The 16,214-nt window shown below is 42.1% G+C and overlaps 1 protein-coding gene across 3 annotated transcripts in view; it reads left to right on the top strand.

The window, feature by feature from the left end:
- Positions 1-16,214, top strand: part of LOC307205998 (caM kinase-like vesicle-associated protein) — a 49,896-nt gene that overhangs the window by 21,060 nt on the left and 12,622 nt on the right. For 2 of the 3 annotated variants that reach the window (XM_079958786.1, XM_079958787.1), the window contains exons 2-3: positions 12,340-12,435; positions 14,525-14,656. In XM_079958786.1, the coding sequence (XP_079814912.1) occupies positions 12,341-12,435; positions 14,525-14,656 (227 nt within the window). In that variant the 5' untranslated portion in view covers position 12,340. Of the gene's footprint in view, positions 1-12,339; positions 12,436-12,584; positions 13,385-14,524; positions 14,657-16,214 lie in introns of those variants that run through there. The other variant, XM_079958789.1, reaches the window with a different exon arrangement.

The raw sequence follows: 16,214 nt of genomic DNA, 5'->3' as shown, positions 1-16,214 counted from the left end.
TTTCCCGCCTAATTGAAACACAGAGTATTTGAGGACCAGGACATTCACAGGGGAACCAAAATGTTTGTTTACAAAGCTAGTGTACTGCCAGCCTTACTGTATGCTTGGGAAACATGGACCACTTATAAACGCCATCATCAACTCCTCGAAAGATTCCATCAATGGTGTCACTGAAAACTTTTACACATGACTTGGGAAGACAGGTGAACAAATGCCAGTGTACTAGAAGAAGCAAAGATCACCAGTGTTGAAGCAATGATTCTTCAATATCAACTTGGTTGGTCTGGTCATATTGTTCAGATGCCTGATTATCGTCTTCCAAAGGAACTACTCTATTCAGAACTTAAAAATGGAAAGCGTAATGCTGGTGGTCAAAAAAAGAGGTTCAAAGACTCTCTCAAGGCAAATTAAAAAAAATGTAGTATAAACACTGACAACTGGGAAACACTGGTCTGCAAGCACTCCAGTTGGAGAACAGCCATTACCAAAGGTGTCTTGGGTTTTGAAGACACTCAAACTCAGGATGAAAGAGAGAAACGTGCTAAGAGGAAGGCACGTTTGGCAAACCCTCACCGGGACCAACTCCCGTCCGGAAACCAATATCCCCACTGTGGAAGGATGTGTGGATCCAGAATTGGCCTCCACAGTCTCTTACAGACTCATTGTTAAAACCGTGTTCATGGAAGACAACCTTACTCAGCTACAAGGGATCACCAAAGAAAAAGATAGCCCATGGACCACAAAATAATTTCCCCCTTTTGAAATGCCCCAGAGCTATCTCGGGTCAAAAGTGTTGCTTTTGTACAATGTGCTTTAACACACAACCATATTGAGATTTTAGGAATAACATTCCTAAGCCTATTCTAGATGTGAGAGGTGACTACAGGGAGCTGGTTACATTATTGAAGAAAAGCAGAATCTTCTTTAGATGGGAATTCCCTCAAGGCCTGTATTTTAAATACAGAGGGGAAAAAAATAAGAATCAAGACACCGAGTGACAAAGATAAATTTATGAGAGAACACGACGAAGATCTTGTGAAGGAGGTGGAAGCTGGAGAGGAACCATCATCATCGGGAAAAGGAATCTTGGACTTAGCAAACTTATCGTTTGGACTGCAGCCACCAACAGAAGAGGAACAACAACTAGGAGCTGTAGGAGGAGTAAGTAAATAATCCCACCATGGCTTTGCGACTTCTGAGCTGGAACTGTAATGGTTTGAACATTCCTCGAAAGAGGAAGAATGTATTTCATATATTAAATAAGCAACAATTGGATTTAATTTGCTTACAAGAGACACATGTGATGAGAGCACATAGAAGATTACTTATTAACAAAAAATTAGGACAAGAATTTGTCCCATCTGATAGAGTGAAGAAAAGAGGAGTTGTTTTATATGCAAAAGACAGATTGATGCCGAAATTGATATTTAAAGATGAACAAGGTAGATATCTGGCAATTGAAATTCAAATCCAAGGACAGAAATTTTTGATTGTAGGAGTCTATGCACCGAATGAAGGTAAATCTGAGTTTTTTAAGAAGTTGCATGAGATATTACTGGACTTTTTAGAATGGAATGTAATTTTGATGGGAGATATGAATGGAGTTGTTTCCACAAACATGGACAAAGCGCAAAGACAAGTGATATCGAAGGATGGAAGACTACCAAAAACTTTTTTTGAATTGACTGACAATATGGATTTGGTTGACATCTGGAGAACAAAGAACCCCCTTGAAAGAGAGGGAACCTTCTTTTCTGAAGCCAAAATGACCTGGACTAGAATTGACCAAATATGGGTTACTAGAGGATTGGCACCAAAGATAAAAAAAGTCAAAATCTGCCCAAAAACATGCTCTGACCATAACGCCGTGAAGATGGAAATGAACCAAACAACAGCTGGCACCTTCAGATGGAGAATGAATGACACCTTATTCAGAGATAAAGAATTTTTGTAAAAAGGCCCAAAAAACATTGAGAGACTATTTTGAGATCAACTTGAAGACCAATGTTGAAAAAAGAGTAATCTGGGACGCAAGTAAAGCCGTTATGAGAGGGTTCTTGATACAACAAAATGCAATAAAAAAGAGAAGCCAGAATGCGAAAAAGGATAAGATTTTGGAAAAGATAAAAGAAGGAGAAAAGAAATTAAGATCAAAACCAAAGTCTCAGGAGATTTTGAGAGAAATTAAATTATATCAGGTCCAGTATATGGAATTGATGAATCAAGAAATAGAATGGAAAATTAAACAAATGAGACAGAAGACCTTTGAATCCGCTGATAAATGTGGTAAATTTCTGGCTTGGCAATTGAAGAAGAGACAAAAGTTAAATACAGTGACAAACTTGGAAGTGGATGGAAAGAACATCTACAACCCAACTGAAATCAGAAGCTGCTTCCAGAGATATTTTAAACAATTGTACACACAAGGGCCACAAAAAGACTCTGACATAGAACAATTTTTGGAGAAAAATGGATTGAAGGAAACCTCAAGTGAGGGTAAAGTACTTCTGAACCAGAAAATAACCGAACAAGAAATAGAGAGTGCCATTCAAAGTATGCAACTGGGCAAATCTCCGGGGCCTGATGGACTCACTTCCAAATATTATAAAGCTTTAAAGGAATGGATACTACAACCTTTGAAGGAAGTCTGCAACGAAATTCTTGAGGGGAAAAAGGCACCTGAAACGGACTTCCGGGTTAGCGCGATCTGGTTAATGGCGGGTTCCCTCCGAGCTCCGGAGGGAATCGGCTCCGCTGGAGAAGGGTTCTACCGCGACGGCGACGCGGGGACCCTCAGAAACCGCAGGCGCTGAAGCCTGCGGGCTTGGTGACTCGGCGGGCACCTAAAGCGCCCCCCGACCCACGAAGAGCCTTTTTAAAGGCTGCGGAGAGGGTACGGGGAGCGGCGTGGTGCTGTGAGTGGACCGCTACTGCAGTGGAGCGAAGCCGCGAGCCATGGCTGGAGACCGCTGACTTTCTTCCCTGAAATTCGGACTTTAATTAATCCGTGAGTAGAATGGAATTTGGACTTTAAAATTTCTACTTTTGAATTCGGTACGATCGGGGGATGTGCTAAAGGGAAGTCCACACCCCCCCTATTTACAGAAGATCTAAAGCAAGGATTGGAGAACTAAGGTGGAGAGTTTTTTCTTTTTGGTGTTTTTTAAAAGATAATATTTTCATGAATTTGACAGAAGAAGATTTGTGCTGGAGAGTAAGAGTGGAATTTTAGAAGCCTTTGTCTAAACCCCCCCCCAGACCCGGGAGTGTCCTGTATGTGAGCTGGAGAAAAAGGAACAAGGAGTTTGACAGCTGTCAAAGGAGCTGTCAAACGGGCAGTGAAAGTTAAAAATCTTATTATTTGACACCTTTCTGGACTAAATTTGTTATATTTGAATTAAAGTGGTTGGGAACAAAGTAGTGAAATAACAAAGTAACGGACTGTTGGGAAAAGACTATTAAGTAACCAGAATCCCCCTAGGGGAAACATTGAAACACTACAATGGCTGCAGATGGAAAACTACAGGCAGAGATAGAAAGAATGTTTTTTCTCGTGGGAAAGTTGCAGGAGCAGACTACGGCTATGAATAAACAACTTATAACCTTGAACTCTAAAATAAGTGACTCTGCTGAATGCACAATGGACTTGACCGGGAAAAAATCTGCAGCTGAATTAGAAGAGATAACTTTGGAACAGGAGGAGAGGGAACAAGGAGTGGAGCCAGTACAGACGGAGAGTACCAACCAGAAGCCTACATTGTCAGAACATAAAGAAGAAGACCTTTGGATTACAAATCTGCGGAAGATGCGAAAGAGGAGGGAGGAAGCCCCTGGAACACTTGGAATATTTGAATTTAAAAGAAACAAGAAATATGATTGGGGCTTCCTCTTTGAGTATGGAAGATTAGCTGACCTTTCGCAGCAGCTGGTACCAAGTACTTTGGATGGAAGAAAATCTGATGAGACTGAGCTAGAACTCCTTCGAGACCCGATGACCAACAAAGAGGGCTACCAACAAAATCGGCAGAGAGAGACTGACAGAGAATTAAAGGCCTCAGATGTGAGGAATCCAGGCTAAAAACTGTTTTTGTGGACATGGGGACATTGGGAAGGGACAGAAACCGGGTCGGGGGGGGGGGAGAAAGAATTTTAAAAATGTTTATGACCTTTGTGTTTGATTATTATGACCTATTTTTAAGATAAAAGGGAAATTCGTGGAAGGAATTTGGGTCGACCTTAGAAAAGGATTTAATATTTATAAGAAAATTGGATAAGTAAAATTGGGCCAAGTAATAAGAATCAAGTATTTCTTTAAAAATATATATATATAATAATAATATGTAAAGGATGAGAGATATGAGCTTGCTGAGCTAATTTAATTGAATTAGGATGTATGAAGGGGGGTGGGGGGAGGTCAAGAACTGGGGTTAGGAAAGTAAGGATATGAAACTTTATATGTGTTGTCTTTGTCTGTGTGTGTCTGTGTTTATAAAATGTGAAAACCCAATAAAAATTTTATATAAAAAAAAGGCACCTGAAACGTGGAAAGAGGCCTACATTACGCTTATACTGAAGACAGAGACTGAGAAGACCCAAGTTAAGAACTACCGCCCAATTTCTTTACTAAATGTGGATTACAAAATCTTTGCTGCCATTTTAGCTAGAAGGTTGAAAAAAGTACTGACGGGGGAGATTCATAGGGACCAAGCAGGCTTTCTCCCGAGAAGACATCTATCAGATAATGTAAGGAATATAATAGACATTTTGGAGATGTTAGAAGTTAATATAAACACAAAAGCTGGTTGTTGTTTTTTTACTTTAAAAAAATGAGAAAGGATCTTTTTTTTTTTTTATTAAAAATTTTTCCATGAAAAACTCCAGTCATATCAATTTACACATCACATATTTTAGCTTATTGGACCTCCCTCAACTTCTCTGACAATCATTCGTAGTTCAAATCCTATCTTCACATTCCTTAATTTTAATATTGCCATTAAACACTATATTTCTGACCTTATTTGCTTTCTAACAATATTCCTTGTATTTTCACAAAGCTTCTTTAAAGCACACTAGCGTTGTACAGTCCTCACATACAGTTTTCAAATACTCCGTAAATTTTCCCCAGTCCTCAAAAAACCTGTGATCCTTTTGAAATCTGATTTTCCCAGTTAATTTATCCAGTTCTGCATAGTCTGTTAATTTTGTCCTCCATTCTTCCAAAGTCGGTACTTCTTCTTGTTTCCATTTTTGGGCCAACAGTGTTCTTGCTGCGGTGATTGCATACTGAAAAAGTTTACAGTCTCTCCTATTTATGTCCATTCTTGTTATTCCCAGCAGAAAGGTTTCTGGTTTCTTAACAAAGCTATATTTTAGCATTTTCTTTAGTTCATTATATATCATCTCCCAGAACCCCCTTACTTTCTTACAATCCCACCACATATGCATGAATGTACCTTCTTTCTCCTTACATCTCCAACATTTGTTACAAGTTTTGTACATTTTTGCTAATTTTACTGGTGTCATATACCACCTATATACCATCTTCATAACATTTTCTTTCAATGTGACACATGCTGTAAACTTCAGGTTTTCATTCCATATTCTTTGCCAATCATCCATTTCTATGTTATATCCTAAATCTTTGGCCCATTGAATCATGACCACTTTTACTTCCTCATCCATTGTATGCCATTCCAACAGAATTTTATACATTTTGGAAATTATCTTACAATCATTATTGACAGTTTCTGTTTGAAATTTTGAATCTTTTTCTTTGTACCCTTTTTCTTTCACATCCTTTTTAAACATTTCACTTATTTGATAGTAGTGCAACCAATCATAAACATGTTCTCTTACTTGTTCGTATGGTTTTAATCTCCACTTCCCCCCTTCCTTCACCACCAAATCTCCATAGGTAATCCAGTCACTTCTCATATTAATTTTTTTGACACCTATAACCTCTAATGGGGATAACCAATGTGGGACCCCCATTTCTAATATATTTTTGTATCTGTCCCAAACTTCCAATAACGATCTCCGGAAGATATGATTTTCAAATGATTTATAACCCTTTTTCTTTTCTTTCCAAAGGTGCGCGTGCCATCCAAATCTGTTATCAAATCCTTCCAAATCCAGGAGCTTTGTATTTTTAAGTTTAATCCATTCTTTTAACCAGCAAAGACATGATGCTTCATAATATAACTTCAAATCTGGCAGGGCAAAGCCTCCTCTTTCTTTTGCATCTGTTAATAATTTATATTTGAGTCTCGGCTTTTTGCCCTGCCAGACATATCTTGAGATCATCCTTTGCCAATCTTTAAAGATCGCCGCTCCTTTTAATATTGGTATCATCTGAAATAGAAATAACATCTTTGGTAGCACTGACATCTTGATCATTGAGATTCTACCCCAGAGGGATAGTTTTAGTCTTCTCCATACTTCCAGGTCCTTCTTAATTCCATTCCACACCGGGACGTAGTTGTTTTGGAACAGATCAATATTTTTTGGAGTTAACCATATTCCCAAATATTTCACCTTTTTAGCAATTTCAATACCCGTTTGTTGTTGCAATACTTCCATCATTGTTTTTTCCATATTTTTGGCTATAATTTTGGTTTTCTTCCTGTTTATTATAAAACCTGCCACCTCTCCAAATTTTTCAATTTCCTCCAGTATCTCAGCTGCAGTCCCCATCGGTTCTTCCACCATCAAAACTAAGTCGTCAGCAAAGGCTTTAACTTTATATTGGTTTTGGCCTACTGTCACCCCCTTTATGCTTTCATTTTTTCTTATTGAATCTAAAAAAACCTCAAGGACCATTATGAATAATAGTGGTGATAGCGGGCAACCCTGTCTGGTACCTTTAGAAATTTTAATTTCTTCTGTTATCATATTGTTCACTATCAACTTCGCTTTTTGCTCCGTATATATTGCCTTTATTCCATTAAAGAAATCATTCCCCATTTCCCTCTGTTCAATATTTTTCAACATAAAGTCCCATGATACGTTATCAAATGCCTTTTCGGCATCCACAAACATCAACATTGCTTGTTTCTCATTCCTGGCTGTCAGATACTCTAAAATATTTATGACATTCCTCACATTATCTCTCATCTGTCTGCCAGGAAGGAAACCCGCTTGATCTTCATGAATGATTTCTTGTAAAACCTTTTTTAATCTCTCTGCAATTATTCCTGCAAAAATTTTGTAATCCGTGTTTAATAAAGAGATTGGTCTGTAGTTCTTTACTTGAGTTAAGTCCGCATCTTCTTTTGGAATAAAGGTTATAAATGCTTCTTTCCACGTCTCTGGAATTTCTCTCTCCTTTAATATGTTGTTCATTACTTCTCTCAGTGGTAACATTAGGGTTGTTCCCAATTCTTTATAATAAAGGTAAAGGTAAAGGTACCCCTGCCCGTACGGGCCAGTCTTGACAGACTCTGGGGTTGTGCGCCCATCTCACTTAAGAGGCCAGGGGCCAGCGCTGTCCGGAGACACTTCCGGGTCACGTGGCCAGGGTGACATCGCTGCTCTGGCCAGAGCCAGAGCCGCACACGGAAACGCCGTTTACCTTCCTGCTGGTAAGCGGTCCCTATTTATCTACTTGCACCCGGAGGTGCTTTCGAACTGCTAGGTTGGCAGGCGCTGGGACCGAGCAGCGGGAGTGCACCCCGCCGCAGGGATTCGAACCGCCAACCTTTCGATCGGCAAGCCCTAGGCGCTGAGGCTTTAACCCACAGCGCCACCTGCGTCCCATTCTTTATAATACCTTGCTGTAAAACCATCTGGTCCTGGGGCTTTCCCATTCTTCAGTTTTTTTATCGCCGCCTTCATCTCCTCTATATCAATTGGGGTGTTCAGCCTTTCTTGTGCTTCTGTCGGGATCTTTTGCACCTCTTTCTCTTTTAAATATCTTTCTATTTTTCTTGTGTTGTTCTTTTCTTTTCGTTTATACAATTGTCTATAAAAGTCCAAGAATCCTTTTCTGATATCTTTAGGGTTAGTTATCTCTTCTCCTCCCATTTCAATTTTATTTATTATGTTTTGCTCCTTTCTTTTCTTGATCTGCCAAGCAAGCCACTTTCCTGATTTATTTGCGAATTCAAAGTTCTTTTGTCTCAATTTTTTGATGTTCCATTCCACTTCCTTGTTTATTATCATTGCAAATTGAGTTTGTAGAACCTTAATACTTTGTTTAATTCTTACGTTATTTGGTTTCTTGATTAATTTTTGTTCATTTTCCATAATTTGCTTTAAAATTTCTTTCTTTTCTTTCTCTCTATTTTTCTTTTTGATCGAATTCTGTTGTATAAAGAACCCTCTCATCACCGCCTTGCTTGCATCCCAAACTGTACTCATCTTCGTTCCTTTGTTACAATTATCTTCAAAATATTCTTTCAATTTCTTCTGTGCCTCTTGCACAACTTTTTGGTCATCTAGTAGATAGTCATTCATTCTCCATCTAAATGTTCTTTCTTCAAAGCCTTTAAGTTCTAATTTAATGGGACTATGATCTGAGATAACTCTCGGTTGAATTTCCACTTGAAGAATTCTTGGAGTTAATTCATTTGATATCCAAATTTGATCGATTCTGGACATTGACTGATTTGGTTCCGAGTAATATGTGAACTGTTTTTCCAACGGGTGTCTTAACCTCCAAATGTCTATTAAGTTACAATTTTTAACCATTTCAAAAAAAGTTTTGGGTAGTTTTCCTTCTTTCGATCCATTGTTCCTTAATCTGTCCATTTCTGAAGACACCACCCCATTCATATCTCCCATCACAACTATCTTTTGATCTGCAAATTCCAACAGCTTTTCTTCTAAATTCTTATAAAAATCAGTTTTATTTCCATTAGGTGCGTAGATCCCGACAATCATTATTTTTTCGCCTTGCCAATTAATTTGAAACTTTATTATGAATCAGCAGCATTCTGCTGGCTAAAGGATTGGCTGCTTCTCGAGAATACAGACATTTTGGACTTGGAAGGATTTAACAATTTTTTTGGGTGGCATGCATATTTGTGGTATGACAAGGTTAAGGCTCATAGAGGTTTTAAAAACCATATGGTCAGGAAAGCATTGTATAATGTCTGGATTAAATATAAAGACTTGCTGGAGAACAAAACTCCAAGGTGGCTGTCACCAATGGAGGCAAAAGCTTTGAAAAAACTTAATATGGAGCCTAATTGGCCAAAATATTGTGAAATTTTGGAGCAGGAGGGCGACAAGTGGAAATTGCAGAGTTTTGAGAACTTAAAAGATAAAGTGCGAGACTGGCTTCATTACTACCAAATAATGGAGGTCTATAATAATGGACAGGAAAATTGGCTTCCAGGTGGAAAAATCAAAACTGGAAACAGAGTTGTTAGAATCCAAAACTAAGAATTTGTCAAAAATGTATAACTTGCTGTTGAAATGGAATACACAGGATGAAACAGTTAAATCAGCTATGATTAAGTGGGCACAAGATATTGGTCATAACATTATGTTTGCTGACTGGGAAAGGTTGTGGACCACCGGTATGAAATTTACGGCATGTAATGCCCGGAGAGAGAATATAATGAAAATGATCTATAGGTGGTACATGACCCCAGTCAAGCTTGCAAAAATTTACCACTTATCAGACAACAAATGTTGGAAATGTAAAGAAAATGAAGGTACATTCTTTCACCTCTGGTGGACATGCCCAAGGATTAAGGCTTTCTGGGAAATTATATATAATGAAATGAAAAAGGTACTTAAATATACCTTGCTGAAGAAACTAGAGGCCTTTCTCCTGGGTATGGTAAGCCATGTGGTGTTAAAGAAGGACAGAACTTTTTTTATGTACGCTACTACAGCAGCAAGGATTCTTATCGCAAAGTATTGGAAGACACCAGATCTACCCACTCTGGAAGAATGGCAGATGAAGATGACAGACTATATGGGACTGGCAGAGATGACTGGCAGAATCCGAGACCAGGACAAAGAGACAGTGGAAGAAGATTGGAAGAAGTTCAAAGACTACCTTAATAAACATTATAAAATTAATGAAGGCTAAAAAGATATGGGTTTAAAAATTAGAGGTTTGCAGGGGCGTTGATTAAGGAAAAAAGAATAGAACTACTAAAAACTATGGGAAAAATGGGAATGGATTTGCTGATAAGATAAATGAGATTAGGATACAGAAGGGGGAGGTGTGAGGAGGTCGGTGAAATTAGGTTTAGAAAATAAGGTTTGAACTTATACTTGTTTTTGTTTTGTTTGTTGGTTTATGTATGTTTTTATTGTTGCTTGTGTTTGTGTTTATATGTGTTTATTCGAAACTTTAATAAATATCATTTAAAAAAAAAAGAGAGATTTTAGGAATAACAAGCTCTGCATCCAATCAGTCCATGGCAGCTATTAATAGCTACTAGGCAGGATGGCCATCTTCTGTTTCCACTGCTCGAGGTCGTTTGTCTTGGAATTCTGGTTGCTGGGAATCCCAGGTGGGGAGATGGTCCTGCTGGTGAGCTTCCCATCGGCATCTGGTTGGACATTGTGTGGGATGTGGGACTAGATGGGCCACTGGCTTGATCAAGCAGGTCTATTCTTATGTTACTGTAAGTCTCATTAATTTCCACAAGGCTTCTGCACAATTCGTCTTCTCTGGATTGAGATCCTTGGGGAGGGGAGATGTCATATAGCGATGGGGAACTTTTGGCCCTCCAGAGGTTGCTGAACTAGAACTTCCATGAGTGCCAGCAAACATGGCCAATGGCCAGGAATGGTAGGAGTTACAGTAGAGCATCATTTGAAGGGCATCATTTGAACAGGTCCCCCACCTATCATCCCTGGAGGGGGTGCTGTTTGTGCTGTCTGATGTGTCACCATGCTTTCCGTGGTGCTGAGGGAACCAGGACCCCTGGTTCTCTCTTTAGCCTTGGGAGAGGCATGGAATGGAGGCTATGTGCTTCCCATGTGCTTTGCATTCTATGCACTCCCACCTCTGGTTTGGGGAGTGGTGGACACACCATGTTAGGCACAATCCATATCTATCCTGTTGCTTCTTAGGAAATTCTGCCTTTTTATGCATTTCCCTATCAAACTGGCTTTGATCTGGATTGAGTAAAAGAACAACGTAGCTGCCTCTTAAGCCAGAAATGTGCACACAGCATGTAGACAGATGTATTTGGGCTGGTGTGTGTGAGAGAGAGAACTCAAGGGTTTTGTTCCCAGCCCTGAAAGGAGATGTGCGTGCTCTTCCGCTCTAGCTGCTCCTTGCCTCTGGAGTGTGAAGGCCACGCTAACGAGGCATGAAGGGAACATTGACAGGAGAAAGGGTCATGGCAGCAGGATGTGCCTCTGTGTGTCGCCGCCCCTATTCCTCCCTTCCAAGGGGGCAATGGTTCCAGTTAGGACCAGGTTTAGGGGTCCCAGGCAGCCCCCATGCTGTGAAGAGGGTGGCAAGAGGGGTTCTGGTTGCATGGATCTGGCGTGGAGTGTGTGTGTGCCAGTCGTTGGGTGATAGGCACTTTGCAGTTCTTTGGAAGGGAACCAGGAAGTTAAAGAACGCATGTTAAAACATTGTTGACTTAAAACAAAACCTACTGACCTGTTTATGTTCGTACTCCAATATTTAGGGGCTGCACAGAATTCGAACAGCTGCAAGAACAAAAAGTTTCCTTAATTCTTATTTAATGTTACGCTGATTCCCTTGGTATTTTTACTACCATCAGAAGCTTAGGGAAGCTTGGCCTGGGAGGGGGCTAGTTCTCTGTGGCAGCCCCTAAATTGCAGAAATGACTTCCCACAGAGGTGCAGCTAAAACAGGTGCAGTCCCGGTTTTATGAATGCCATCCCAGTTTCTGATTTGATTCCAGAATGTTCCTATTTTCCTTAGGATGTCCCTATTTTCATCAGAGAAATGTTAGTGGGTAGGGAGTGAGGTGACTCCTGAGCCAAGGAGATAAGTAACTACACAACCTTTAGAAGACAGCCCAGGATAGGGAAGTTTTTTAAGGTTTAATATTTTCTTAAGTATATATATGTTGGAAGCCACCCAGAGTGGCTGTGGCAAATTATCATTATATTATAATGGAATATGGCACCCCTATTTTCATCAGAGAACGTTGGAGGGTATGTGAGACTTTTTGGTGAAGGGTGGATAAGAAATCTAAGGAAGGAAGATTTGGGGAAGATCCATAAACGTTTTGCATGATGTTTTCAGATGGATCTGGGAATGTCTCATGCCTGATAGACTAGAAGGCTGCTGCAAGTCAGAGCAAGAAATACTGGCCTGGCCTGGCGGCCCCCTCCTCCCTGGGCCCCCAGATTATACTGGGAATCATTTCAGCCCACTTTGCTTTTCCTCAGGATGCCGTTTGGCTGCATCGGACTTCGGGATGACAAGAACTACAACAGCCTGTCTGACATCACGGACAAGTATGAGATTGGGCAGCTGCTACGGGCGTAAGTAGGGTAGCAGAATGAAGAGCCCCCGGCTGAAGATCCACAGCTCCCTGTGGCCTCCGGGGAAGCACCCCAAGGGAGCAAAGGAGCCGGGCCACTGGCGGGTCTTTGTGTCTTTGCCACCCATTATTTGGAATGTCCTGTCACAGCAGTTGGCCAGACGCCCTTTGGCATTTCTGGCACAGCTGCAGCATCCTTTCTTCTCTTTCGCACGGCCATCCTGCACCCGGCAGCCTCAGAGCAGCCACAGCATCTTCTCACCCTTGCCTGGCGCACATGGAAGTTGGCACTTGGCAGCAGGACAGAGCTCTTGGCCTTGCGCCTCTCATGCCACTGCTTTGCGGCTGCCCACCCCGTTAGCCCTTAACCCCTTCCTTCCCTTTGCTCTGCCTTCAGTGCCCCTGATGCACATAATAGCTATGTACTTTTAAAGCACATTTCCCCCCAAAGAATGCTGGGAACTGTAGCTTATTCTTCACAAAGTTATAATTCCCAGCACCCTTAACAAACGGCAGTTCCCAAGATTCCCTGGGGTGTAGGGTGTGCTCTAAATGCATGGCACATATGCAGCCGGTGAGCAAGGGACAGTTAGCAGCTCCGGCGATTGTTGCTTTTGTTTTAGCCCATACCCTGCCTGCCATTTTGCCACAAGTAAACAGGAAGAAGAGGAGCACAGCTTCTCCAAAATGGCCTCCTAGGCTGCGAAGGATCCATGAACTGGCTGCTGGGAGAGACAAGCTGAAGGCCAGAGGGTAGTCCCTTCAGGACAGCACAGGCGGCAAATGTCCAGCCAGCCTATTTGGCATCTTCAATGCACCACAACCATTCAAACTTGCCCGGGTGCCTCTGGACTTAGTTTGGTCATTGCATTTACTTCATGCGAGATCACATTCATCCGGTACTATACCAGCTGCACTGGCTCCTTGTGGAGTACAGGATCAGGTTGAAGGTGCTGGTTTAAACCTTTAAAGCCCTATACGGCCTAGGACCCTCGTACCTATGGGACCGCCTCTCCTGGTATGTCCTACAGAGAAACTTACGGTCTTCAAATAAAAACATCTTGAAGGCCCCAGGCCACAGAGAGGTTAGGCTGGCCTCAACTAGAGCCAGGGCTTTTTCGGTTGTGGCTCCAATCTGGTGGAATGCTCTGTCACAAGAGACTAGGGCCCTGCGGGACTTGACATCTTTCCACAGGGTCTGCAAGACAGAGCTGTTCTGCCAGTCTGACTCCCTCTCCCCTTTCATAAGAACTTGCATGAAAGTGGCCTCACAATTTTTCTCACAGGCCCATATAAGTTCAGCACAAACAGTTGGGCCTGGTGAGTATTTAAGGTCCCCAACCCTAATCTGCAGGTTGCCATCTGATTGGATTTTATTCTGATCCTGATTTGAGGATGTATTTTAATTGATTGTCTGATTTTATGTTAATGTGTTATTCATTTGATGTTAGCCGCTCTGAGCCCGGCTTTGGCTGGGGAGGGCGGGATATAAATAAAATATATTATTATTATTATGCCTTCCCTCCGAGGAGAGAAGGCAGCCCATGTCCTCACTTCCTCCTCACAACAACCTTGTGAGGTAGGATGGGTTGAGATAGTGATAGCCCAAGGCCACCAAGTGAGTTTCATGGCTGATGAGGGTTTGAACCCTGGTCTCCCAGGTCCCAGTCCACCACTTGAGAATAGGAATGGGGTATCCTCCAATAGTTCCATCAACCCCACCCAGCATGGCCAAAGGTCAGGAATGATGGGACTTGTAGTCCAGCAATATCAGGTGGGTCACAGGTTCCCTATTCCTCCCCTAAAAGCTATGCTACACTGCAAAAAGTGGTCTCAAACCTAAAGCATGGAGAACTGATATATTATTGTTTATCAGCCATGGCAGCTGAAAGGGCCCTCTAAAGTCTGAGGCAACAGGGCACAGGCTATCACCTTTCTGCCCTGCTTGCTTGCTTCCCCAAGACATGATCTGGCCAGCTACTCGAGAAAGCAAGATGCTGAACGAGGCAGCCTGGGCGGCTCATCTAGCAGCAGCAGAGCAGTTTTCACAGCGAAAGCGGGTTTCTTTTTTGCCCTCCCCTGTCCCACAGGAAGGAGTTCTGTGAGATTTGTGTGGCCCGCGAACGCCAGACAGACCGACTGTATATCTGCAAGAAGTTTCTCAAGAAAGATGGGCGCAAGGTGCGAAGGGCAGCCAAGAATGAAATCCTCATCCTGAAGATGTACGTGTCTGAGATGGGGGTTTAGGAGTGGGGGGGGATGCTGGGAGTCATCCACACTTGCCCTCGCTCTGCCACTTTCTCCCGAGGAAACCTGATTGTGGGTTTTCCAAGGGAAAGTGGCAGGGTAACCAGAATGGGTGGGGTAGAAATATTATTCTTACCTCCCCAAAGTCCCTTTGCCAAAGGTCCCTCCATCCTGCAGGCAGCCCAGGTTGGCGTGTCTGTGCCAGTGGACTCCCGGGTGCTCCCTGGCCCTCATCTGTGTATAAAGCTTGTGTGTTTTCTCTGCTGTTCTGGGGAGAAGGAAACTGTGCTTTTGTAAATTATAACACTCCCCGTAGCTTCTTTTCAGCAAACCGCCAAGTTGACAGGCTGTGGAGTGTGTTCATGGCCACCGAGCCAGAGTTAAGCTTGCAGCTAAATGTTCAGTTATAGCAACGGAAGTGAGGCGTTGGGGCTGGGGAGCTCCAGGATTGTGAGGAAATGAGACAGGGAGACTGGGGGACATGAAAGGAGAATAAAAATATTCACGAAAGCAAATGCATCAGGACAAAAAGGTTGCCATCTGTTGTGGGGGTGGGGGTGGGGTTCCATGGGAAGGCTCCTCTGGTCTTTAACATCTCTCTTATGATATATGGTTTGAAGGCTGGTCGGTTTAAGAAATATTTTGCAATTAGGAAATTATATACAGTATGTGTATATAATTAGGAAATTATATACGCACTGCTGCATTATGAGGCAGAAATTCCACAGATAAAGCTTTCCCTTCACCGGCTCTGCATGCTGAGAAAATCACCACTTGTTGAAAACTGCACCAGGTGGGGTGATGGTTGAAATATATCTATCCTACCTAGTAAGGGCCAAGCAAGGAAGCTAAAATCCAGAGCAGAGAAGGCAGGACATCCTGGTGGAATAACCACCAGGTGTGCCAAATGTGAAATGCCTGGTTCTTATACTGCACCAAAGGTGCAGTATAACCCTCTGGTGTATGGGCCAGTTTTGGCTCACCAAATATCCTTCTCGCTCAGCTGTTCCTGGTAAACAAGGAGGAGAGGAACATATGTTGCTCCAGGATCTGGAAGGTGTTTGTATTAAAGCCCTTCTAAAATGGAGGGGGTGCTCCATTTTAAGAGCAAGTTCAGTGCAAACTCCTTTGTGATCCTGGAGCAAGTCTTCTGAAGAGCACAGCTTAGAAAAGGCCTGTGACTTTATGTCATTGTGGTGCCAAGTGGTTGACAGGTGGGTGTCAAATCTGTCCCACAAGTGGCAGGACAGGTAGGGCTCCAGCCCACTGCGCAAGGGAGGAGGGGTCCGCCTCCTGTGTTACAGCCTAGAAGTGTCCCCACAGCCCCCTCCCTTACCTGTGGTAAGTGGGTAAATATGAACTTCCCCTGTGTTGTCTGGGGCATTTGTATTATTTGTGTTATTAAATTTATAACAAAGAATTTGTATACTACCTAATCATAAAAACCTCTAAGCAGCTTATGGAAGATATAAAATGACATTAAAATCATCAGTAACAACCGGAAGTTAAAAATAAGACTTAACAAATTGTAAG

This window comes from Podarcis cretensis (assembly GCF_951804945.1).
Source record: "Podarcis cretensis genome assembly, chromosome: 17".
Taxonomy (NCBI): domain Eukaryota; kingdom Metazoa; phylum Chordata; class Lepidosauria; order Squamata; family Lacertidae; genus Podarcis; species Podarcis cretensis.
Note: the sequence above shows the minus strand (reverse complement) of the source record. Positions and strands in the feature narration are given on the sequence as shown.